Source organism: Protobothrops mucrosquamatus, unplaced genomic scaffold, assembly GCF_001527695.2.
Source record: "Protobothrops mucrosquamatus isolate PMUCROS unplaced genomic scaffold, P.Mucros_1.0 scaffold8, whole genome shotgun sequence".
Taxonomy (NCBI): Eukaryota; Metazoa; Chordata; class Lepidosauria; order Squamata; family Viperidae; genus Protobothrops; species Protobothrops mucrosquamatus.
Window position 1 is genome coordinate 1,490,745 of NW_015386395.1, and position 27,069 is coordinate 1,517,813.

Here is a 27,069-nt window from a genome sequence, read left to right on the forward strand (position 1 = left end):
CCATCTATGCTGTTTCCAGACAAGGCCGTCTGGAAACAGCAAGGAACCAGCCCCTGCCGCGTCGGCCCAGCCCTTTGGGTGCATGCTGGGGAGGTGTCACCCTTTGTGAGGAATGAAGAAATGCACCATCGCCTGGAAGTGGCCAGCAAATGGCCCTCGCCTACTTCATCTACCTGGCTTGATGGGCTCCGGGGGAGGGGTTTCGGCAGGCAGCGAGGTGCTCTCCTCACAGCGCCAAGAGCTGAGCTGGGTGGTGCGAATCTGATGAGAAGTGCAATGCTGCCTAGCCCCAGTCTGCCCAGTTTCAGCAGGCAGCAAGGTGCAAAGCTGACGAGCTTCGCACTGCCTAGCTCAACCTCTCGGCGCTATGAGGAGAGCGCCCCGCTGCCTACCCGAAACCGGGCAGGCTGGGGGCTGGGCGGCATTGCGCAGGTAATGTTGACTCTCATGCTACTCATGGCACCCCCTCTCCCAAAGCCCACCAAGCCAGATATGTGAAATAGAGGAGGGCCATGTGCTGGCTACTTCCAGGTGATGGTGCATTTCTTCATTCCTCACGAAGGGTGACACCTCCCCAGCTGCATTTCTTGCCTGTTTTTCTCCCTCCCTCATCTCAAATATTTTCCACCACTCTGTACTTAGGAAGGAAGGGAGGAAAGAAGGAAAGAAGGAGAGGGAGGGTCTGAGGGAAGTCCTGCCTTAGTCCTGCCCTGCTGCCCTTTCACCATCCCCTTGCCCCCTTCTCCTGGCCTATCCTGGGGGTCTCCCATCCTATTGCTAAGCCGGGTCTACTCCCATGGAGAGGGAATGGGCCTCCCTCTGACTTTGCCCTCGTACCCATCATGAGCAACCTGGCTAAGGAGACCAAGCACAGCAGCAGCAGCAGCCTTGAGGAGGAGGTAAGTGCAGCTAGGTGCCCCCTTGGGGAAGTGGGGCTGGGCTTGGTGCCGCGGGTGCTCGAGGGCCAGGCTGGGCATTTGACCTCTGCTGCCCAGGGCTCCGGGCAGCCTGCACCACCATCCTGCCCCCCCCGCATGGCATGAGAGGCTCCTCCAGTGGACCATGCCTTGGCACTTGCCTTGGTCCCACCCCCTTCTGCCAGAGACCCTCAGATCTGTCCCACTCCTACCCATGCCCCCACAGGCACCCTTGATGCGAATGATGTAGAGCTGGCCATGCCCACCCAGTAGGCCATACCCACTCCATCCACGCCCACTCAGTAGGCTGCACCCACCCTGGCCACACCCACCCAGTCCCCCAAGGGCAACCACAATGCTGATACGGCCCTCAATGAAATTGAGTTTGACACCCCTGCTCTAGAACTAAGGTGGGCAACTATGGCCCCTTTACGATCTTTGGACTTCAACTCCCAGAATTCCTGAGACAGCATGGGGGCTGTAGTTGCCCTAGAAGATGATGGACTCAGAGGTATACTTTCCAACAAAGAGATGCTGAAGGCATTTTGCTCTTTTTTTTTTATTCCATTCAATCGAGTCAGATTCTCAGAGATTGCCTGGCATGCCCCAATGGTTTTCCATTGCCACCTTCCTAGGGCTCAGAGAAAATGACTGGCCCCAAGTCACTCAGTTGGCTTTGTGTATGAAGAGGGACTAGAACTCATTGTCTTCCAGTTTCTAGTCTGCTGCATTAATCACTACACCAAAATGGTTCTCATTTTGCTTTTACATCAACCCAAAAAAAAGTGGGGGGGGGGGTAGAGGGAACAATCTTCTAAAAATGTAAATGTCTAGTAGGGCAGGGAGACGGGTGATCCGATTCATATGGCATTTTCTTTTTCAGGGATCATTTAGAACCCCAGATCTACATACAGTATTTGGCTATTTAACTGAACAAATTCTGGTCAAAGAAAAAAAAACTTTGGTCTGTAGGGAGAACTCTGAAATTTAATAATCCCTCTCCCCAATTCACATATACATATATATTTTTTTCGTGCGTTCTCTTTATCTATGGCTTTGTCTCTCTCTTTACATCTCCTCCCATTGATTCAGAAGAGGATGACAAAGAAAGCTTATGTGGAGAGAATGCCAGGGCTCTGGCACCGCCTGGTATGTTGCACAGCCATCCTGCAATTTCTCTCTCTCTCTCTCTCTCTCTCTCTCTCTCTCTCTCTCTCTCTCTCTCTCTCTCTCTCTCTCTCTCTCTCTCTCTCTCTCACACACACACACACACACACACACACACACACACACACAAACTCACAGTGGGTCTGCCATTCTGGCAGCATTCACACCCAAGAGAAATATAGATATCTTCCACCCAGGAAACCACCGCTTTGTGCCAGGAATTTCAGAAGCAGATGGGAACACAAACCCTTTCTTTTTTTTTCTATTGGTCCTGCACCTTTCCAAAAACCAAGCTTTTGAATTTTAATTATTTCAGCAACATTGGAGGAAATGGTTGTTTCCTGTTTTCCGCTATCTTCTCTCCCTCCCCATTCAAATAACACCACAGATAAATTCGAGGATGAGGGTGGAGGGTAGCCTCAATCTGCTGGGAGTGAAGGGGATAATTGGATTGATAAATGTTTTGGGAGAAAAGAGAAAGAAAGCCTTAAGAGTCCGCTTCAGAACAGCTCCATAAGACCACACGGTCTTTGGCTATTGTTTATCACCCTTTAACTTGGTCTGCCTTCAAGAAGAAGTACCAAAACTGGCCCTGTCTTCAGAAAGATGAGGTCACTGCCTCAGACAACAGACGCTAAGGAGGTGGCCAGCTGTGAGGGGAGCCTTCTGTCTGTTCTTCCTGAATGCCAAGCTGTTCCTCATAAACAGAGCCATGGATGCTTCACCCTTTCTTCTGAGCCCGCTAAACTACTCTGCTGCAAGTGTGGAAATGGTACCATCCCATGGCAAATGTTGAAGCAACCCTCAATGGCCAATCCTGCTCTCCTCTATACGGCACAAGAACGCCAAACGCCAGGAAAAAGGTTTTGGGAAGGTAGAATAGTACCTGAGTGGTATCTCGTGTAGGTTTGTTGCAGGCAACATGATGGTTAAGAACACGAGAGGGGCATCGACCATGGTGATTGGGGAAGATGGCTGGTTTAATGACTTTACGCATTGTGCTAATCAAGGGCTGTTTCACCACATTAATCAGTAGACTTTGGCAATTATTTGCAAAGCATTTTAAACTCAAACTACAATTTTCATGTTGTCTGTGCTATTAGTAGATTTCAGTCTGCATGTAATTGTATTTATGTACCCATTCGTATGATTATAAGTCTGGAGTTATAATCCCTATAAGTACATCTACGACTTGAAAGAAGCCCCACATTTCTCCTGAATGTAACATCCTTAGCAAGCAAATCCATGAAAAGAGATTACAATATTCCAGGTTAGAATGTGGCTAATATCTAGATCAGGGGTAGGCAACCTTGGCTCTTTTATGACTTGTGGACTCAGGAATTCTGGGAGTTGAAGTCCACAAGTCATAAAAGAGCCAAGGTTGCCTACCCCTGATCTAGAAAAAACTACAGGTAGTTTTCGACTTACGATCACAATTGATGTTAAAATTTCTGTTGCGGAATGAGACAGCTGTTAAATAAGTTTTGCCCCATTTTGCCACCTTTCTTGCCACAGTTGTTAAGTGAATCACTGCAGTTCTTAAGTTAGTCCACACAGTTGCTAAGTGAATCTGGCTTCCCCATTGACTTTGCTTGTCAGAAGTTCGCAAAAGTTGATCACATGACCCCGGGACACTGCAACCCTCATAAATATGAGTCAGTTGCCAAGTGGCTGAATTTTGATCACGTGACCACGGTCGTTAGGTGTGAAAATCAGTCAGAAGTCACTTTTTTCAGTGCCGTTGTAACTTCGAGTGGTCACTAAATGAACTGTTGTAAGTCGAGGACTACCTGTATTTCACTCTGGCAGGTAAATATCCAGGGTTCCATTTGCAAGTGGGAGGTGATCTGCAAATAAATACCTACAAGTATTTTTTGTTCTCGTAGACATCGTGGAGTTTGAGTACGTGAGGGTGTTCAATCAACTTCAGAATGGCAATTTCCCGTTCCACCTGCAATGCAAGAAAAAAGAGAGAAAGTGTTTGTGGGTCTGTGACAATTTGCCGTACTCAACTTGTCACGGCCAACGTGCCGCGGCCAAGTAGCCACAGCCAACTCACCGTGAGACGCTCCGGGACAAGAGTTACACTAATATCAAAGAAATGGTGGAATAGAATCATTAAAGAAGGGATGCGAAAACAGGGACAAAATAAAATATGAATGACAAAAATTAAAATATTTTAAATAATTACACTGAATTGTTAAATTGCCGTGCAAGGCCAAGTTGTCTGCAGCGATTTGTCCCTTTCCGAGTGTTTATATGTACAGGGATAAGAGGAGTCACAGTGAGATGGGTGGGATATAAATTTAATAAATAAATCAATAAAATAAAATTCTCTTTGTGTCCTAGGATGCAGAGCTCGAAGCAGATGGAGACAAGGATTTTTCCCATTGGTTCATATTCATGTCACTTATTCCCTACTACATTATTTTGCTGTTTTCTTCATATGCCAGGTTTTTGTTTTTCTTTCCCTGGTTTTATGATAATTTCTTTGAATCATGAGTGGCTGTGTTGTCCTGCCAGGTGATGCATTCATCAAGCCTATGAAACCACAATATCCTGAAGGAATAGTTACAGACATGTATCACAGAAAGTGTCCCCTGAAGTCATAAATCATAAGATGCAATCATAAATTATAAGATACAACTAGCAAAGTGATAGTCATTAGATGCCAATAGAAGTAGGAAAGATGACAAGGATAATAGTAATACAGTCCCACTACATGGTTAGATATCCTTAGGCATAAGACAGTGCTGTGGGAGTTAGGTATTCAGCAGAGTGATGGCATGGGGGTAAAAAACCGCTTTGTGGCTAGTTGTTTTGGCATGCAATGCCCTACAGTGGCCTCCTGAGGGGAGAAATTGAAAGTTTTTGTCCAGGATGTGATATAGATAGATAGATAGATAGATAGATAGATAGATAGATAGATAGATAGATAGATAGATAGATAGATAGATAGCAGGCAGGCAGGCAGGCAGGCAGGCAGGCAGGCAGGCAGGCAGGCAGGCAGGCAGGCAGGCAGGCAGGCAGAAAATAAATAAAATCACTGTTTTTATATGTTTATTTTCATTGTTGTATGCCACCTAGAGTCACTTTGGGTAAGATGAGTAGCTATATAAATTTGATAAATAAATAAATAAATAAATAAATAAAATTGAGGTTTGGAAAACTAATTCCTTGGTCTACTCTGCATAAACAGTGCTTCCCTTGCAATCTCTGGGTCCTTCCGGCTAGACTAATACTGGTATCTCTCCACCTACTCTTCCTTCCTTTTAAGTTCAATTATTTTTATAGTTTTTTATGTTTTAATAATTATTACAATAATGATAGTCTAATATTTCTTAATGAACTTTTTAGATTTGTTGTACACCCCTTAGAGTAAATTTTGTGGGATGGGTGGCTATATAAATTTGATAAATGAACAAACAGGAAAGAAATGGAAGCAATTTATGCATGCAAACTGCCTATTCCCTTGAGTGGTCTTTTAATCAGGCAGGGATATTGTAGCATGCTGGATCAGGTACTGGTCTTGATTGCATCATTTAGGATTAAACATTCATCTGGAAGTCAATCTAAATCCCATCACTGGGAGGGGAAAATTCTAGTGTAATCAAGAGCAGACTACTAACATTTTCTGTATGAATAGTGAACAGCCATCACAGAATAGCACATGTGCCACACAAGTAATCATGTCTCATAAACAGTTATTATAACAAAGAAGCTGGGTGTTGGGTTATGTAGTCTTAGTGTGTTTAATCCTACTCAAATGTATGGGATGTTGAGATTTAGCCATGGACTCCAGAGTAGAGCATCATACCCCAAAGGCACCCTTGGAAAAAGAAAAAGGAAAAGAGGGGAAAAAAGGGGGGAGGGTGGAAGGAAAGGAAAGGTGAAAGGGAAGGAGAAAATAATAGGATAGGATAGGATAGGATAGGATAGGATAGGATAGGATAGGAGAGAAGAGAAGAGAAGAGAAGAGAAGAGAAGAGAAGAGAAGAGAAGAGAAGAGAAGAGAAAGAAGGAGAGCAGGGGAGGGGAAAGGAGAGGAGGGAAAGAGGAGGGGAGGGGAAGGGAAAGGAGGGGAGGGGAGGAGGGGAAGGAAAGAGAAGAGGGGAGGGGGAAGAGAAGAGAAGAGAAGGAAAGGAAAAGAAAGGGAAAGAAAGGGAAAGGAAAGGAAAAAAGAAACTGAGTTATCTAACTACAACTGCACACAATCATTTACAAATATGAGGGCCACACAGATAAATTTTATGTTTATTATTTTTAAAGATGCTAACCTCATACATACAGATCAGGTGGGCCAATATCTTCAACAAGTTATACAACTGTGCAAAACTTTTAATTCGATACCACATATTGTTTTGTTGCCCTATTATTTTTTCCCTTTCCCAATAACAAATTGTTGTTTTAAACCATTTCTCTATTTTACTGTACTTTTTTTTTTATTGTAAAGGCTGGTTGAAGACTGAACTGAACAAGAAGCATTATTTAGGGAACAATTAGATATATTAAGGAGTCACTAAGGTCATCTGGAGTTTATTTATTTATATCTTATATTTCTAAACTGCCCATCTCTCTCAAAGAGGGGTAATATAATCAATAAATAAAACAAAGTATAAATATTAAAATTAAATTAGAATTTTTAAAAAATTCAATTATAGACTAATGACAATTAAACATCAAAAGGGCAAAAGTCCTAAGATGGCCATTTAACATTGGTTACTACAAGGTGGAGGTGGCTCTCCTGGGACTAGTCAGTCCCATAATTGAGTAGTCCTCTGTGCCCCCCCACTCAAGGCTGCAGAGCCAAGATTTGACCCATTGCTAAAGGCCAAGAGATTGGGGGCTTTCTTCCCCTCTGAGGGCAGGATGCTCCACAATGCGAGGGCAGTGGCAGAGATGGGATGATGAGATGGGATGAAGCCAGTTTTCTAAGTAATCTGACCCTATGCCATGTAGGGCTTTATAGGTGATGACCAACGCCTTGGATTGGACCCAGAAGCAAACTGGTACCCATTGCAAATCCAGAGCAAGGATGTTATATATGTGCCCTTTTTCAGGCACCCAGTAGGGCTCGCACCGACACACTCTGCACCAGCTGAAGGTTCCAGATTCTTTTCAGAGGTAGCCCCATGTAGCGTGTGTTGCAATAGTCCAATTGGCAGATGATCAAGGCATGAGTGACCAAGAGTAGAGCCTCACTGTCCAGGAAAGGGTATACTTGGCACACAATACGGAATTGGGCAAAAGCCCTCCTGGTTATGGCTGCCATCTGTTCATCGAGCAGGAGCCAAGACTCTAAGACAGTGATGATGAACCTTTTAGAGACCGAGTGCCCAAACTGCAATCCAAAACCCACTTATTTATCGCCGGGTGCCAGGTGGGCGTGGCCCACTGCATGGGCGTGGCTGTGGTGGTCATGGCAGACTGGGTGGGTGTGGCTAAGGTGGGCGTGATCACCTCAATGTTGCTCGTGGGGAGGGATGCCTGTGGGGGCCGGGCAGGGTTGGGGGAGATCCAGGGGGTCTCTGGCAGGTGGGGCGGTGGGCAGGAGGCTCGTCCTGCGGAGTGAGGCGAGGGAAGGCAGGGCGGGGTGCCATTGTCACAGGGCAAGGTGAGGCAGGGGCCGGGGTGGCTGCTGCCTGACACCATCGGCCCCTGCACACAGAGGCCAGCGAGTGCATGGGTGCTGGGATGCATCCAGCCATGTGGGACCTCGGCGAGTTAGTGGGCGGTTGGTTGAAGAGGGACGGTTGCCATCTCCGGGGCACGGCGAGCGTGCCCACAGAGAGGACTCTGAGTGCTGCCTCTGGCACGTGTGCCATAAGTTCGCCACCACTGCTCTAAGAGGACTCCCTAGTTATGCACCAAAGATGATAAACTCCTGGGTACAGAGGAGCCCCCCACACAACTAAGTTACTTTGGATTTTCCTATGGCTTCTGAAAAAAAGGCTGTTATTAAGAAGGAGCTATCTTCCAGTCAGGGGTGGAACTCCAGCCCAGGAGCCCCCTTTCCTAAGGTGAAGCTAGAAGGACATGCAAATGCACTACAGATGAAAATAAAGATTCATTTCTTTGAGTCTGTCATTCTGCTGCTGAAAGCAGGCAACTAGTCTTTGCTCGGGGCCTCCAGGCAAGATCTTGGTCTGTCACCCACTTGTCTTTTATCAGCTTGTCAGCTTGCCCTCCAAGTACTTGCCAGGACATTAACTGGCAAACACAAGGCGCTCAATTTGGTATAAACCCTCTTCCATATCTTTCTGTGGTTTGTTTTTCTTTCCTGCTGCTGGCCACTTGATCGGGTCTTACCCAACGTCTATTAAGAGCAGGCAAAGATTTAGCAAGCTTCTCCTCTGCTATACACTGCAGTTTCAGATTCTCCCCCCCCCCCAAAAAAGAAAAGAAATGCAGTTGCCCCAATTTAAAAAAAAATACCAATTTGCTTTATGTTATGGCTAAAGCTATCTGGTATTGGGAGGAACTTTTCAGTGGTGTTTTTCCCCCCCACATTAGTACAAAATTCAGAAAGGGGAAAACTGTACCACTGTACAGAAAAATACTTCAGCTGAACCACTCGTGTGAAATGATTCAACTTTGCAGAACAAATCAAAGACATGGAAAAAGATTTGCTCTGCTAGTGCAGACTGAGACCGTCTGGACAAACAAGCCAGGGTCAGGATATTAGAGCCGTGGGAATCTAACCTAAACCTAATTCTGTTCTGGGTTGTGCCAGTCTCACTTAGAGACCATCTACATTTAGAATACCTGTCTATATTTTGCACATCCTTTGTTAGGCAGCAAAATCTTACTGCTCCTTCTCCACTAACAACTTGCTGCCACAAGAGTCCACAGCAAGCCTTGAGGATGCCAAAAGGACGTGTGTACCATGAGGTTATTGCACAAATGACACTAGTGTGTACTTGAGTCATGATGTCGGATGCAAATACCTAAACGTCATGCATCTGCATGATGCTTATATCATAGTTTGCCTCCCAACTTCCACCAGTTACTTAGAACTCTTTCTAGAGTCATCCCTCCATTGCTGTGTCAAATTGATGGGATTGCAATAAGGAGGACAGGATGCATATAACTTCAATGACAGCTAGGGGTTGCTATGAAGTTGCTCTAAGTAACTCTAAGTAGTGGAGAAGCCACCTTAGTAACATCACTCTGTGCTGCCTTCTTTAAACTTGACAACTTGGTGAGAGACTGCATTAATTTTGCAAATTTCCCAGTAGCTAGAAATTGACTGGCAAATTCTTTTGGGGCACTAATACAGACTATGAATCAATTAGACTTTATCAGACTTCCACCTTCCCACGGGAAGGAAAGTGAGAGGCAAGAGATGAGATGCATAGAAAGCATAGCATGCAAAGGATTCAGTCCTTTGCTCTTTTGGACTCCATCTTCTCCAATCTCCCTCACCCGTCCCTCAGCCCCCTGCTATAACCCTGAGAAATAGGATTCGCTTACCTTCATCAGTACAGACTCAGAAAGTTTTTCCCGGTTCACTATCTTAATGGCAACTTTCTGCCCTGTGATGCAGTGTATGCCCAGCTTCACCAGACCTACGGAAACAAGAAAGGCACTAGAGTTCTACCGTAATGCAATGTACCAAGGCTTTGTGACATCAACTCATTGCATTCTCCGCAATAGCACTTCCTTCAAATGTGCCTGTTTAGTAGCAAATGTTTGATAGGCTTCAGAGATGAGGAACTGCAGGCAGATAAAAGATGCATTGGCAGAGAAAGGATGGAGCAGAAGAAGGCTGTGGATGAACTTGAGCAGGGGGTCTCCAACCTTGGCAACTTTAAGACTTGTAGACTTCAACTCCCAAATTTGCTCAGCCAGCCAACCTGGCTGAGGAATTCTGGGAGTTGAAGTCCGTAAGCCGTAAAGTTGGCAAGGATGGAGACCCCCTAAATTAGAGCTACCAATTACAGGTAGTCCTCAATTTACAACAGTTCATTTAGTGACCATTCAAAGTTAGAACGGCAATGACATGGCCGTTTTTCACACTTATAACCCTTTCAACTTCCCTGTGGTCATATGATCAAAATTCAGACTCTTGGCAACTGATTCATATTTATGACGGTTGCAGTGTCCCAGGGTCACTGGATCTCCTTTTGCAACCTTCTGACAAGCAAAGTCAACGGGGAAGCCAGATTCACTTAACAACGGTGTTATTAACTTAACAACTGCAGCGATTCACTTAATCACTTTGGCCAGAAAGGTCATAAAACGGGGCAAAATTCACTTAACAACTATCTCACCTAGCAACAGAAATTTTCGGCTCAGTTGTGGTCATAAGTCAAGTGCTATTTGTAGTCGTCTTCCTTTTTTCTTCTCTGTCAAATTAGTATGCATTGGATTGATTTCTATGACTGAAATAAACCTTGGGTATCTACATTTATTGATTCTTACAACTTCCCACAAAAACCCAGGAATGGTCCCAGAGCATGTGCAAAATTGAAAGAATGGCCGTGCACGGCCACCAGGTGTTCTTGGGTCATTGCTCTGAAATTTGATAACTCTAACTAAATCCTGCGTTTTACTTCAAAGCTAAGTTTAGCGCTGGACAGAGAGCTTGAGATAGAGAAATAACTTTTGCTGTATGGAAGAGAAAGAAACAGCAGCAGAGTTAACTGAGAAGTTAGAGGGACAATGGAAAAGATACAAGAATGGTGGAGGGACCTCTTCTCAAAACTGCTATTTAGCCAGGGTTCCTCTCTTTGTTCCGATTATATCTGTAAATTAAGCATCTATGAAAGATATTATAAATAGCAATAATGCTATATTTAGAAAGCAAATCTATGCATGTGTTCCATGAAAAAAGTTTGTGTGTGTATTTCCAAGTATAAATGCTTCATTGCCATCTCATCCTGGGGGCATTCAACCCATGTAGTACTGCATGGGAAATTAGGAAGCCCTTCACAATACTACTATTAGCTTGCAAGGAAAATGCTTATACTCTGGAATTAATCCAGAGCATAGGGACACTTAGAGATAGGACACTTCCAATTCCCATTGAAATACAGGAGCTTTTTTCATTATTAGCCTTTTTTTCTACGTCCCCCACTTCTAGGCAAGATGCAGAATTAGAACTGCAACTTTCTCTGTCTTGAGCAAACCACATGGTAAGGATGGCCATTACATGTTAAAGGACATTCCCTCCCATTTGCATCTCACCCTGGCACAAGCATGCCTTGGTAACAACTTCTGCTTTATTGCTGTGATCTCATCTCCAGTTCATCTTAGTTGATGTGATGCAAAAGTGCTTCCCATTCCTCACTTCCCACTTGCTCCAACATTGTCCAAGATGAATATTACGGTATGTTAAATCTGTTAGGCCAGTAGTTTTCACTGGCTGGGGAATTCTGGGAGTTGAAGTCCACAACATTTTAAAGTTACCAAATTTGAAAAATATTGTGTTAGGTTTTATAACCCTTTAAAGGTAGTCCTTGACTCAGGACCACAACCGAGCCCCAAATTTCTGTTGCTAAGCGAGACTTGTTAAGTGAATTTTGGCCCATTGTACAACCTTTCTTGCCACAGTTGTTAAGTGAATCACTGCAGTTGTTAAGTTAGTAACACAGTTATTAAGTGAATCTGGCTTCCCCCTTGACTTTGCTTGCCGGAAGGTCGTAAAAGGTGATCACACAACCCTGGGACACTGCAACCGTCATAAATATGAGTCAATTGCCAAGTGTCTGAATTTTGATCACGTGATCATGGGGATGCTGCCACAGTGTCAAAAACTGGTCACGTCACTTTTTTCAGAGCCATTGTAACTCCAAATGGTCACTAAATGAATTGTTGTAATGCGAGGACTACCTGTATTCTGGAGAGAAGTCAGATAATTGTCAGTGGCTGGGAAGAGAGAGGGCAGAGGGGGTAACAACATCACACCCATCTTTGAGTTTGCTGCCAACTCAAGGATGGGTGGAGAGCACTTGAACTCATAAATAAGGAAAGGCTCAGAGACTCAAGATATTGAACCTGCAAGAATGCTGATTAAATCTGTGGAAAAACATTTACATAGAAAGCTGTCTTCATGTTTATCAGTTTGCTCTTAAGAGCTCTATAAAAGGAGAAAAATGTATTGACGTTTACATGTTATGATAATGGCACCGAGCTATTGCCCTTACATTTGGCAGCTTGGTGCTTTACATCTCTAGTAGAGATAAAAGAAGCGATTAAAAATGAAAAAACCTTGCCCATTAAAAAAAAAAAAGGTGCAGCAGAATTATGAAGGTGGGAAAAAAACAACAGGTCCTAAACTCCAGTTCAGTTATGTTTCTTTCCTCTTTGAGGTAACTCAATTCCTATGGTTGAAACCTACTTATGCAAATTACACAGTATGAAGGAGAATAATGCAGGTTTTTTACTTTTACTTTACTTTTTACTTTATTTCATCTCCCAGAATTTTTAGGTACAACCAACATCTTAGAGCTGGGGACTACACATCTGAATAACCAGTAAAATGGGGAAGGTTGGTGAAGAATAAGCACAAAAAACAAACATACTAAACATTTTAACTCATTTCCACGACATCCTTTGTGACAATAACAGAAATATAAATAGTCCTTGACTTACGACCACAATTGAGCCCAAAATTTCTGTTGCTAAGTGAGATAGTTGTTAAGTGACTTTTGCCCCATTTTACGACTTTCTTGCCACAGTTGTTCAGTGACTCATTGCAATTATTAAGTTACCAACAGCGTTGTTAAGTGAATCTGGCTTCCCCATTGTGAGAAGGTCACAAAGTCATAAAAGAGCCACGTTTGAAGACCCCTGGTACAGGCAATAATGATCTGACATGGATAGAGAAATTTCTATCTATAGCATGATGGTAACCATAGATCAGAGATTAAATGATGTTGCAGGACCAGAGTAGCAAAACCAAAAATGTGAATATCCTGACTGAGAACAGAAATTTAAAATCCAAGTTCTACTCAATAGCATAATCTCTATGTCTGGTTTGTGCTGCAAAAAACTTCTTTTGATGAGCAGGAGGATTTCCAACATTCTTACTTACGGTATATTTAAAGCTGGCCACAGTACGATGGCAGTTAGAGATAAGTGCCCTAACATTCACAAAAGAGAGATGAAATGCTGTCACATTTCTTACGTTCTTGAAGGTTATGAATGGATCTTCAATCGATTTAAATTTCCTGCCTCTTGCTTCTCTTTTCAAGGAATGCAACGCTGTAAACACTTAAAGGCTAAAGACATCAAATGGATTCTATGAATTAAAGGCAGTTGTTTCCTGAAATTACCATAAATCAAACCAAATCCTCTAGCTTTAAAATATAATGAAACCGGCTTCAGATATAATATCAAAATCATATTGTAAAATTGGACTGAATCTAACCTACAAACCCTCAACTATCCCTAACGTAGTTGCTCTTGTGCTTTTGTATTTAGGTATCAAATCTGCACATAAACCCACCAGCTATTAGTCCACAATATTTTGAGCAAATCCATAAAAATAGTAGTTCTTTCTTTTTTTATATAAGTGAGATAGATTCCGTTTCTCTCCACCCTTTATCTAAGGAAATCAAGGTGGTATATATGCTTCTATTCTTTTCTTCCCATCATTTTTCTTCACAACAATCCTGTGAGGTAGATTAGGCTGAGAGTAATCATGCCTGTCAGAAAATCATCCCATGGACTTCAAGGCTGAGTGGAAATTTTAAAGCCAAAATTGCTCCTAGGATTTTTTTTTTTAAAACAACAACAACAATTAAATAGATGACAATGAATTTTATACAGCCTTCCACTTAAAATATTTGACTCAAATTTTAAACTAATAAAGAAGGGGAAGTTCACGGATTTAACCAAGGATGATACTGTCATTGAATCCTTTTTGGCCATATTCTCTTATCTTGTAGAAGAAAACATGACATTTGAGAACAAAGAATGGATAATTCATGTCTCCGGTCCAGGACATAGCTAGCAGTTAGCAGCAATCTGCCACTAGCTGCATGTTTAGCCAGTGTATTAAGGGAGACAGGAATCAACAATTTGTATGGGCTGTGTTCACAGCTACACATCATAAATACAGCCGTAAAAAAAACAAGCTTGTTGTTTCTTTTTATTTTGTACTGGTAAGTTCTGTTCAAGAATGAATTTGATTGCCTTGGGAGGTGATGATACTCTTATGTAGGGGTATTTGAAAGACTGGATAGCCATCTGTTGTTACTGATTCCTACATATGGTAAGGGCTTGGACTGGATCAGTGTTCCCCAACCATGAAAAATTCATATATGTTGACTTCAACTACCAGAATTCTCAGCAATAGCCATTCTGGCTAGGGAATTCTGGGTACTGGATGCCACTCCTTAAGAAGTTACCAAGGTTGGGAAATTTTGAACTACATTATCTCCAACTCTTATTTTATGATTCTATAATTCTGAATCAATGAAAATGCTTCACTGAGCTACAATTTACCGAATTAGTTTTATTGCCCAAGTTGGAATACCCCACAAAGAGCCACAGCACTGTCTGAATTACGCCATGTAATCCATCCCTTTGCTCAGTGTGGGAACCCAAATTAAAGGCTTGTTGATAGGTGGATGATTAGCCTCTTCTTAAATACATCCAGGAAAGAGACCCACAAATCTCTTTATCATCGATTCCTCTGTCAAACTATGTTTACTGTTAGGAACATTTTCCTAATGGTTTATAGAATTTACTTTTGTGAAATTCAGAGCCATTGTTCTGTCCTGAATTCTGGAACAAGAGAAAACAAATCTTGACTCTGAACAGTGTTACCTTATTTTGCCTCAGTCATGTTTTCACAGTTTTTCCTGAACTAGCCATCCCTATTTTTGCAACTTTGTTTAGCTACCATAGCCACTGTAGAGTTTATAGATTCCGAAATACAGGCCAACAGAGTATTCTAGCAGAAACAAAATCATGGCTGTTGACCCAAAAGAACTTGGGTTCCCAACCTTGAAAGTAACTGAACCCATCACACAAAATCATGTACACATATATTTTTGCAGTCTACAAATAAAGCTGGAGAGAAATATTAATTAAGTCAGACCAGACATTTTCTGTTCATTGGCCCTGCTCCTTTCTGGATCTCTGCCAGAGGTCTTGTGGTTAAAACTTGATGTTTGTGATACAGCCATTTGGAGTATGAACATATGCTTGCATCATTTACATAGGCTGCATTCACACAGCATGCTAAACTAAAATGTGGTTGATTTATGGGTTCAGTGTGAATATTGCCACTGGGGAGGGCCTTAGGGTTAGGCTGGAGAGGGAAGTACTTCTCACTTTTCTCTCTGTTGCTCTTTTTTGTGCAGAATCAGCCCACAGACCTAGCTTGTCCCTCAACACACTGGCATCAATAGTTAAGTGCTCACATTGTATTTTTCCTAGGTCATCACAGATGTTCACTTCCAGGTTGTTTTGTGCATCAAGTCCAGATTTGCAAACTACGCATTCACTCCCTGGCATCATAAAGCTCAGAGGCCTTGGATACATCCTCTAAGACAGTGGTTCTCAACCTTTTTAATGCCGCGACCCCAACCGAGGACTAAACCGGTCATAAGTCGAGGACTAAACCGGTCGTAAGTCGAGGACTAAGCCGGTTGTAAGTCGAGGACTACCCAACCGGTCGTAAGTCGAGGACTTTCCCTGCCCGGGACCGCCGCACATGCGTGGTTCCGCCCCCTGCGCCGGCCGAGGCGTAGCTGGCAAGCGGCAGAGACGGAGCAGGCCGACCACCAGCTGGCCCAGCCCAAGGGAGGTAAGGCACCCGCCGGAAAAGGGGAAAAAATGGCAGACAAAAAAAATGGCGGACAAAAGAATGGCGGACAGCCTTGCTTGGCGACCCCCATGAAATGGTTGATCGACCCCAAATGGGGTCCCGACCCACAGGTTGAGAACCACTGCTCTAAGAGTATGTGTTGGCAGGGACCCAGATCCTTCTGGAATTGAGTCAGTGTAAATCCCTGTAGCAGAATTAGAGAGTCCAGCAGACTCTAGATATTTGACCTAAAATTTCCCTAATCCTTGATCCTTCATCTTGGTTGATGGAGCTGATGGAAGTTGGTCCAAAACAAAAGTGTGCTTGTCCACACCTGCCCTGGTAAAAGTCTTAATAGATTCTCTCCTCCCAAATTGGAAAAGGAGGGAATGTGAGGGAGCAGAAGAAACAGGGAACACAAGATCCTAAGAAAATCCCTTAGTCTCTTCTAATCTTTTTGACAGATAAACAACTGAGATAACTCCAACTTGGCAAACTTACAGAAGACAACCTGATACTGTCTACCTTTTCAAGACCTTTTGGTCGCACTAATGGACCCTGGGGTCCACAATACTTAAATGGCACTAGGTTGGTTATTCCTTGTCAAAACTGAGTGCTTCTTCAGATCTATACAAATAATTCCCAATCACATATCCCCCATATGTGTCCAACTTTAATTTCCACAATCCCTGGCCATTACTGATGTCAAAGCCTATCTGAAAGGGAAATTGGAAATACCTTGATTGACCAACCAGATTTCTTTTTACATCTTTTTACATGTAGCATCTTGCGATGATAGCATTTACACCCATGCATTCCATTTTTAAATATGTTTTACTTATGTTGATATTGCTGAGTTTCTCTTTTTCTTCAACTGTTAAAAAAGATCTGCCAGCTACACATAGGGCCATCAAAAAAAATTTCTCGCTAGATCTTTAACTGTGGTTTTGATAACAATACCGACAAAAATAAATTATCTGCTAAAGGCTGCAACTTAATTATGCCTCCAATATCTATGGAGATTCTCAGTCATCCAAGTCATAGTTAATCCCAAGGATGCTTTTTCACGGGGCAACTGGACTTTCTTGGGTTTTTTTTGAAGATGTTTTGCTTCTCATCCAAGAAGCTTCTGAGCTGAAAAAGCTTCTTGGATGAGAAGTGAAATGTCTTCAAAGAAAAAATAGAAAGTCCAGTTGCCTTGTAAAAAAGCATCTTTGGGATATGCCCACAATACATGCTCACACTTACTGGGAAAAAGACAAATGAAAATCTTAATTTGAGCTGAAGATGTCATTTAATACCTAACACAGTTTCATACATTGACTTCTGAAACTCTGAAGATATATTCCTCTTTACGGCTTTGTTTACCAACATAATGAAAAGAAAAACAATCTCATCTTAAAAATAAATTAATACAGCTTGCCAAAAAGGCAATTAGAAAACATTCCAGGAATAAGTTGTTTTTGGTGGCGAAACTGGACCAGTTGAAGGACACAGAATTTTATAGTAAGCCCATAAAATCAACTTTTTTCAACATTAGCTAAATTACAGCCCTCCTTTGACCTTGATGTTCAAGTTCACACCACTGGGATATAAAGAAATGGGAAGGGTGGATTTCCACATTCACTATTTTTTTCAATCTCTTAATACATACCGCCTAGAGCAGGGCTTTTCAACCAGTGGTACAGGTACCACCTGTGGTACATTGGCATCTGGCAGGTGGTACGTGACCATCCTAGAAAAGTGGTAGTGGGGGAGGGGAATGAGCTGAACCGGTGGCAGCACCGCACAAGCCTGAGCGAGAGACGGCTGGAGCTGCAGGGCTGTCAGGACTCAGCGGAAGTGCCAGGATCAGTGCCGCTTTCCAGCTGATTGGCGCTTCCTTTGGGGCTGTCAGGGCTCAGCGGAAGCGCCAGGATCAGAGCTAGGCTCCAGCTGGAGCTCGGCGCTGATCCTGGTGCTTTTGCTCAGCCCTGAAAAAGCACCAATCAGCTGGAAAGCAGCACTGATCCTGGTGCTTCTGCTGAGCCCAGAAGAAGTGTCGATCAGCTGGCATGTTGCAGCATCTCCAGGGTCTTGTGATTTACATTCAGATGCTTGGCAACTGATTCATATTTATGATGGTCAGTGTCCCAGGGTCATGTGAATTGACCAAAACCTGCTGCAACCACCCAGCAGATGGGGGGAATAAAAACCAACCCCCCCACCCCACCCTCGCTGCCAATCCTCAACAGAAATGCTCACAACAATGAAAACCTCGGACAGGAGGAAGAGCGCCGCCGGGTGGGCAGGCAGGTGTCTTGCTCGGCTGTGGCTTGGGGGGCCCTGTTTTCAGTGCCATTGTAACTTCAAACAGTCACTAAGCGAACTGTTGTAAGTCGAGGACTACCTGTACTTTATCACTTTTTTCCTTTTTTGGGATCATCAAGTTTTTGACTCCTTGCTAGGCGACTGGTGGTACTCGGATATTGCCATATCCTAAAAGTGGTACAATGGGTGAAAAGGTTGAAAAGCCCTGGCCTAGAGTACCCCATGGTGAGATAGGCGGCAAATAAATTTAACAAATAAATAAACAGATAGACAAACAGGCAGACAATTGTCTAACATAACTTGTATGTGAGAAAAGAAGATAGGCAATCATTAAGGATGTTTTAATTTGTGTTTCTGTGCTGAGCAGGGGATTGCACTCAATAACCTAAATAGCGCCTTCCAGTTGTATGATTTTATGATTCTTAGTGTATCACATCTATATATCATACCAGTGCTATCAAATTAGTTAGATCGGCTCTCAGACTGTGATGGTGCTGTCTAAAACAAACAGCCCTAATAAATCACAGGAAGGCTAAAAGAAGGGCAACTGCACTTAATCGAGAGCAATGTTTTTCTCAACCTTAGCAACTTTAAGGTATGTGAACATCAATCCCCAGAATTCCCCAGCCAGCAGAGAAAGTTTACTTATTCACTATTTATTTTATTTAAGAGAATTTATATGGCCATCCACTCACCCTCAGTGACTCTTGGTGGCTTACAAAAAATAAAAACCCAATATACAAATAGTAAAAACAATACCCTCTCCCCACCATCCACCAGGTTTGAGAAGTATTGATCTAGAGACAAGTAACGGAATAATAGAATAACAGTGTTGGAAGGGACTTCGAAAGTCTTCTAATCCAACCCCTGCTCAGACAGGAAACCCTATACTATTTCAGACAAATGGAAACCCTATACTATTTCAGACAAATCTCTTCTTAAAAACCTCCAGTGTCGGAGTACCGACAATTTCTGGAGACAGGTTCCACTGATTAATTGTTCTAACTGTCAGGAAATTACTCCTTAGTTCTAGGTTGTTTCTCTCCTTGATTAGTTTCCATCCATTTCTTCTTGTCCTGCCTTCAGGTTGACCCTCTCTTCTTTATGGCAGCCCCTCAGATATTGAACACTGCTATCGTGTCACCCCAGTCCTTCTTTTCTTTAAACTAGACACACCTAATTCCTGCAACTGTATGTTTTAGCTTCCAGACCCCTAATCATCTCTGTTGCTCTTCTCTGCACTTTTTTTTTTCTAGAGTCTCAACACCTTTTTTTATATTGCGGTGACCAAAACTGAATGCAATATATTCCAAGTGTGATCTTACATTTGCGCACTTTTGTCACATGAAATCCAGCAGCCATGCTTTGCAACTTGCCAAGACATTAGCGTCTGCCCTTTCTCTACATCCCATTGGTCGGAAACTTTGCAATATGGAGGGAGAAGGATGTGAGGAACCATTGTAGAAAAGTCAGAACAGAAAAACAGATGGTTACACTCAAAAGTAAAGTATCAATATTTTTAAAAAAAGTTTGCTACTGCAGATGGCAACTGTTAGCCCAAAAATGTATGATCCCAAAAAATTAAGCAGAGTAAGATCCAGCAGGGAACTCCAGAGCTGTGAACCATAATAGGAAGATTTTTTTAAAAAAATCCTTGAATAAAGCAGTGTCAATCCACTGCCACTGCCAAAAAAAAAAGCTATATGTAATTTGAGCTTAAATTGAGGGACGGATTAATCTTTAATGCTTGCCAATGATCCTATTGCCTTTGAAGGCACTGGTCACACTGTCAAATATCAGGATAAAGGATTTTTTTTTTTGTGGTAAATATTCTTTTGGTGCTTTTTGCTATCTTCATAAGTAAACACATTAGAACAGCCTCCCTTCCATCTGGTCCCCTCCATATAAATTTTGGATTATAGTTCCCTGATCTCCCAGGCGTTGGCATGTGGGGAAATTAGGGTACTATCACATTCATAAAGTTGGAAGGTGAGGCTGGCTTAAATATTTATCTTTTTATTAGGATATGCGGTCCTCATTGGCCTTGCATATTTGCAGTTGACTTTGGCTAAAATATTGCAAAATCAAATTAAACAAATACATGCAAACCAGTTCTCATCATCTATGGTAAAGTGTTTCATCCATCAACGGGTTTGGGCAGAGTTGTGTTTAGAGGATGCTGTTGGATGAGTTTTTGTGTATTTTCTGCAGGTGTAAAAAATGGTGGATGTCCCTGCCCATAGGTTGTTTCTGCAAAGTCTCATGATCCATGGGTTCATGTTCTGTGGTTGTTAGGCTGGAGCAGAGCCTCCACAAATAATGAGGGCCACATATACTATTAATGAAACCTGAAAAGAGAAGAAAGGGTCAAGATCCCATTAACGTAGTTTTCAATATTTAATCAATTTACGTATACAAGCTCATCTTTGTAACTCCCTTATCTTTCTTGCTAAGGATCCCTTTGCAAATTCTGATGCGTGGTTCTGTATTGCCTTTTCTTTTTATTGTTTGTTACAGAACTGTGTTAATTAAAAGAGATGTTAGCTGTTTGGTTCAAAGACCCTAGAAAAACCTATTTATCTTTCAATACATTATTAATAGATTAAAACATATCTGGATTTTTTTTTTAACCGGTATAGTTGTACTTGCTTAGGCAGAAAGCCGCTGCTGCCACCACCACCCCCAAACTACCAGGACCAGTCCTGGATCCCTAAGAACTGCAGGGCTGCAGTGGCCCCTGCTCTCCCAGCAATGCAGCATTAGCAGCAACCATGTCTGCATGCATCCAGCTTGCCACTGGAGTGTTGGATGAAGGATCCTACACAGATCAGTTTCTGCATCGGTGTTATCTAGGCTGGAAGTCAAGGCTGGAGAGGGCAATACGTCTTTCCTTGCAAGTTCTCAAATGCTGGCAGTTAACAAGCACCAAGGGAGTTCCAAACTATTGCTATTATTGTTTTGATTGTATTGCTATGATTTTATTTATTTATGGTGTCAACCTCCCTGTTGAGAGTCCTAGGAGGAGCAAGGAGTTTTAGGCATATTCACCGCCTTGAGTTATTTATAAAAACAACAATAAAGGTGGGATATAGCACTTAGCACCAACAATAGCACTTAGTCTTATACACCGCTTCACAGTGCTTTACAGTCCTCTCTAAGCGGTTTACAAAGTCAGCCTATGGCCCCCAACAATCTGGGTCCTCATTTTATCAAACTGGGAAGGATGGAAGGTTGAGTCAACCTTGAGCCGGTGAGGATCGAACTATCAAACTGCTGGCAGATGGCAGTCAGCAGAAGTAGCCTGCAGTACTGCATTCTAGCCACTACACTATCACGGCCCTAATCCTCCTTCCTCCTCCTAGTGCTCTCAACAAGGAGATTGACACCACTGCCAAATTTATTGGTGCGGGTGTTTCATAGGAGGAGGGGCCGTTCTAGGGGGGGGTATTGAAACCGTCTTTAGGAATCTGAGGGTGGCACAGTGGCTGAGTGATTAAGACACCGGGCTTGTTGGCTGGAAAGCTGGCAGCCCAGGTTTGAGACCTGAGTGTCATGCGACAGGGTGAGCTCCCGTCCTTGGCCCAGCTCCTGTCAATTTAGCAGTTTGAAAGCATGCAAATGCAAGTAGATAAATAAGTACTGAGGGGTACACAACATGGATTTTGTAATTGGTTAACTAACACGGTTATTTTGTATTTTAACCTGACTTGTATTCTCTCTTTTAAAATAATGTTCAGGTTGATTGTAGATTGGAATGTAGGAAAACTTTCATCCTAAGGTTGTATGGATTGATTGGATAACTTTTGACATTCCTAAACTGAAAAGATAATTTACAGAAGGATGTCCTGGAGATTATCTCCTGATAAGAAAAAGTTTCTTAGTGTCAACTGCCATCTGGTTATCCAACTTCAAACAAGTTTTGTAGTTGATTTACTGTGCAAGGAGGGGTTACTCTTATCTTGTCCAACCAACTTTCCTCTTTCATTTTTTTTTGTTAACTATAAAAAGGAATGTAAAATGGATCTCGGGGTTCTCCTTTTCATAGGAAGATCCCACTTTATCAGGGTACCCTAATAAACTGCTTTTAAATGATCTTCCGACTCGGTTGCTTATTGGGAAGGTAAACCGAGGCAGAATCTAGGGTCAGATTTAGCTATGGGTACCACTTCGGTAACAGGGGTAACAGCGCTCCATGACATCCTGCTGGTCACATGACTGCAGAAACCTCTTCGGCCAGCGCTGGCTCAATGGCCTTGAAACGGAGATGAGTACTGCCCCCTATAGTCGACAACGACTAGTGCAGTAAAAACCCATAGGGGCTTCTTTACTTTTTTTTTTAACCTTGGGAATCTAATCATCGGTTATGCCAGGCATCCTTTTCTGAAACAGCAGATGCAGTTCTGGGATTTGCCCTGTCCGAAGATGTGGATCCCTTCTCTCTCATGGTTGCATTCTAAATTCTGTTTGCCAGGTGAAGAGATAAGTTTCCAACGCTGACACTAATGAAGTGCAACGATTCTGGGAACTTGAGTTTGGAAAATGTTTATCCTGGAAATGTACGCTACTTCCAAAGCAACTTCATTAAAGATGGTAACAAGTTTTAAAAATACTTTAAATTATATCTTATGGGAGGAGTGGGGAGAGGATCAATATCTTGTTGGAAAGCAACTACAATGTTAATTTGGCTCTACTAAATTATACGTACATTTGGGTTTGTACAGGAAATTTTTCTCAGGATTTTTCAAACCAAACCAAACCAAATGAAATGAAAAGCAAAAGCAAATAGATACTTAAAATTTGTACTTTCTTGTCTTAGTCCTGCAGTGTAAGAAATAAAAGCCAGGAGATTCCATATGACGCCTTAGCATTCATGCCCATGCATTTATATGGAAAATATTTTTTTTCATTGTTTGAGAACATCTGTTAGTTTTACTTCCTGTATCATTACAGACTTATTATTGTTTGGATTTTTGTTAACCAAGATGGGTTGGTTTTGCCCAGAGGTTTAATTTCTAGGGAACTTGCGAAAATTTAACAACTTCTGATACATAATTTATCAAAAGATATGAAGCCGTAATATGGATTCTAGTAAATGACTTTTATTTATTATAATCAAATATCTTGTGCTGTTTCTCCCACCTACTTTACATAAAGGGCTAGAAGCAATTGTCTTGGGGTAGGAAATATAGTTTCCATCTGTTTTTTGTTTTGGTAACAATCTGGAGTGTTAATATTGTAGTTTACTTTTGACCATGTGAGAACTAACTTTCACTGACTTTATCAAATGACTTTCACTTAACAGATGGAATTGATCCCTTGGAAAAAAAAATGTACCACTATTTTCTGGATTTATCTTCTCAGCAAGTTTTGATAGAGTCCTTAGCATATTCTAAACCCAACTCAGGTATCTGTAGGCTTTCCATCACTCCATCTAGCCTATATTTAGTAATATAGTGGCCTCCAATATCAACCACAAACGAACTGAAGCACTTGGATCAAACATTTGTAGGGATTTTATACAACTTCCTTTTATGCAACTTCCATTGGCCTAATAAAGATCCTGTCCCTGCAGAAGCCGCTGGAATTAAACAGGCTTGGATTTAGTACCTGGATGGGAAATTATAGGGAATATCAGGGATATAAACTACACTTGGAGGTAAAAACAACCATAACAAAAAATCAGTGATAAACCCATCCGATAACAAGGTTGTCTTCATGAAGTCATCAGAGGTTAGCTTGAGGACATCTTTATAATTTTAGTTTCCCCCATTCTTGTAGCTGTGTGTATTGGAGTATCTCCTGGGTGGTGGGAATTGAGCTTCAATATATATTGAGGTATGAGGGGTCCTTGGTGCTCTCTGAGCTTGGTTGTTTTCTAACTAGTTTGGGTAATGAAACATTTACAAGAAAACAATCAAGCTCAGAGAGCATCCAAGGACCCCTCATTTCAACAAATATTCTCTTTATCGATGTTGAACTATGTGTGGCTGCAGGAAGTGTTCAAGCCTCCCACTCCTGCAAACATACTGTCCATTATACTTTTCATAGTTTCCTCTGGCAGCAACGGCATGTGAAATGCCATTGCGCAATACCGCACCATTCCAGCCTATAGAATTTACACCGTCGCACACATGTACGTAAAATAAGCACATCTGTTCTGCTTTGTGAGATTCCAGTTGGAGTTTGCAGTTGAAACCTGAAGGATAACATGCACACAGTTGACTGAAACTAACAACATGCTAGCATCTCATCTCCAAGAGGCAGTAAGAGGGAAGGGGGGGAAAAGGATTGCAGTTGGCCAGAAGGAGATACAATGGGGGGGAAAAAGATAGAAACAGCAGTACTCCATGATTTGATATATTTTGTGACATAATATTGGTGCGGTTATTTGCAAGAGGGAACCAGACTTTCAACTAGTATAAGAGGATTAGACTGGGAGCATGGAGGTTGAGTCTGAAATCCTCCATCACCCAGTGAACTCAGTGGGCAATTGGAAACTACAGTAGTCACGTTTTCTTAGCACAGTCTACTTTATACAGTTGTTGCTGTGAGGAAAAGAATAAAGGATGACCTTATAAATGCCACCTTGAAGGTCTTATCACTGAAAGGCAGGATGTAAATCAAAAATGGTGGAACAAGCTTCATAGGACTTAGAGGTCAATTCCCCCACTCAGCCTGAAGTTCATGGCTGACTCAGGCCAGGTATCTTCTTAGTCTAAGCTAACTTGACAGTGTTACTGTGAAGGTAAAAATAAAGAGGTAAAGGAGAACCATGTGTATGCCACCTTCAGTTCCTATAGGAAATATTGGATATAACCTTTAACAAATAAATATATCTATAAAACAAATCAGATCATCAAGCAATATATTTCCTGCAAACAATGATTTTGGGGGGGGGCGAAAGTTAAGAATAATTTTATTGAGGGGTTTTTGTTTATTTGATTTTATTCTTTGTTTGTTATTGTTTTATATAATCGTTGTGAGTCCTTCTGGGATCTGGTTTTATGATGAGTGGCCATATAAATATTTTTAAAGAATAACTCTTAAACAATAAGAGTTAAGAGACTAAAACTATTTAGTTGTAGGTCCCAAAGGTGCTTTTTAAAAGGCAACTGAACTTTCTTAAGTTTTTTTCTTGAAAACGTTTCACTTGTTCTGTCAGAACTGAGAAACCAAGTGTGTCCAGTTTCCTTTTGTAAAGCACCTTTGGGACAACCATAACCTGGATGATTGACGATCTCCATAGATATTTAGCTGTATTTACTAGGTACAGAATATATCTCAGAGTAAATCAGTAAACTGGGTTGGCCATTTTCCCATATGGCAGACTCCCATTTAAATATCCTTATCAAATTTAAACAGAAGTTTGAGGATGGTAAAAAATCTCCAAGTTCTATTTTTAGGGCAAAAAGAAAAAAAGTTTCCAAACATGAAGACTTAGAGCTCATTTTTAGCTTTATTAGTGTCTCTTCAACCTAAATTTATAAATAAGAGGGACTTAAGTTGGTCATTATTATTTTTTTCTAAAGCATATGAACATACATAAGGAGCTTCAAATATCCATGGAAAATAACTGTAGCTGGGAAACATACTCTGAGCAAGAAAGAAGTTGTGTTTGTGGGTGGGAGTAAGGAGCAATTTCAAAATCACATCTAGCAAATATCCCTAAGGCCACAAGATTTTCCAAATACACATCTGCTTTGTTTTGCTCCAGTATCATCATTCATGCTTTAATTCTAGTGAAATTCAGAACTGAACATTTTGCACATTATCGACATGCCCAAGTAGGTCTTGTCAGTCCATGCTTGTGGATGTGGCAATATGTTGACTTGCAAAGTAATTTTTTTTTAATTAAAGACCCTAGCTTACACAGAACAACATAAGCACGTTCAGGGTAAGTTTAGTTTAAGATTTGCTTGCACTGGCATGTATGGGCCCAAACTCTATAATCCTTATCATTGCTAAGGAATGCTGTATGTGGCATGGGTATGACAAAGCTAGTAAGCTAATCTATGCCTTCTCTGAAGTACTAAAAAGTGTTAATAAAACAGTAACTAATAATGTGGGCTCCCACTGATTTCAATAGGACTGAAGGATGACTGACTTCCATGGCATCTCATCTATTGCGGTTTCATAACTGATGGATTTCCTAAATCCAAGATCAGCAAACTACCAGCTGCATCCCTGCCCAGACAGCATGCAACAAACCTACTTAAGGGATTCTAATTGCAAAAAAAAAAAAAAGTGAGGTTTCTGGTTACTATTGAAATATTTCCATAATTTTAGAGCAACTCTTTCAGCCCAGCCATGCTTGCTACCCATATCAGACACAGATTCTTTTGCAAAGTTTGCAAGACAATTTCTCCGTATCTGAATGATTCTTCATTGCACAGACAGATAAGCCATTCATCATACACCCCAGATCCAGCTGGAGCATCCCAGCTTAGTTTGGCTAGGGATTATAACATAAAAACTAAACAGGGTCATCCAGGAGACACCAAAGTATCTATCACTATTTATTTGCATCTCTGCTACCAATAGTTCTTTGATGACCTTGGGCATGTCACTTGTTTGTAAGCTTCACTTATTGCCTGTCCATCTCCTTCCCTATCGAACATTCAACTCCTTAAGACAAGGAAATAAATGGATGGGAATTCATGCCAATATCATCAGGATAAAATAAATGTAAAGTTCTCTGTTCTCTGGACAAGGCATCCATTTGCCCTACTACTCCTGCGTTCCCCCAATTGCTTCCCAGTTTCTGGGCTCTCAGAAACTACCTGGTTTCTACCTCTTGCCCCCCTCCCATCTTCAGGCCAAAAACAACATCCATCCCTCTGCCCATTCGTAGGGATATTCTTGAATCATCTTTGTATAAACTGCCGGCCGCCACAGTCAAGAAATGATTATTCA

General features: G+C 41.9%; 1 protein-coding gene across 2 annotated transcripts in view; it reads right to left on the minus strand.

Moving 5' to 3' along the window:
• The window catches only part of LOC107282454 (serine/threonine-protein kinase BRSK2), a 59,130-nt gene that overhangs the window by 30,273 nt on the left and 1,788 nt on the right, over positions 1 to 27,069 (minus strand). For both annotated transcript variants that reach the window (XM_015810230.1, XM_029283013.1), the window contains exons 2-3: positions 9,558 to 9,652; positions 3,950 to 4,035 (exon numbers count right to left, since the gene is read on the minus strand). In XM_015810230.1, coding sequence (XP_015665716.1) covers positions 3,950 to 4,035; positions 9,558 to 9,652 — 181 coding nt within the window. The remainder of the gene's footprint in view (positions 1 to 3,949; positions 4,036 to 9,557; positions 9,653 to 27,069) is intronic.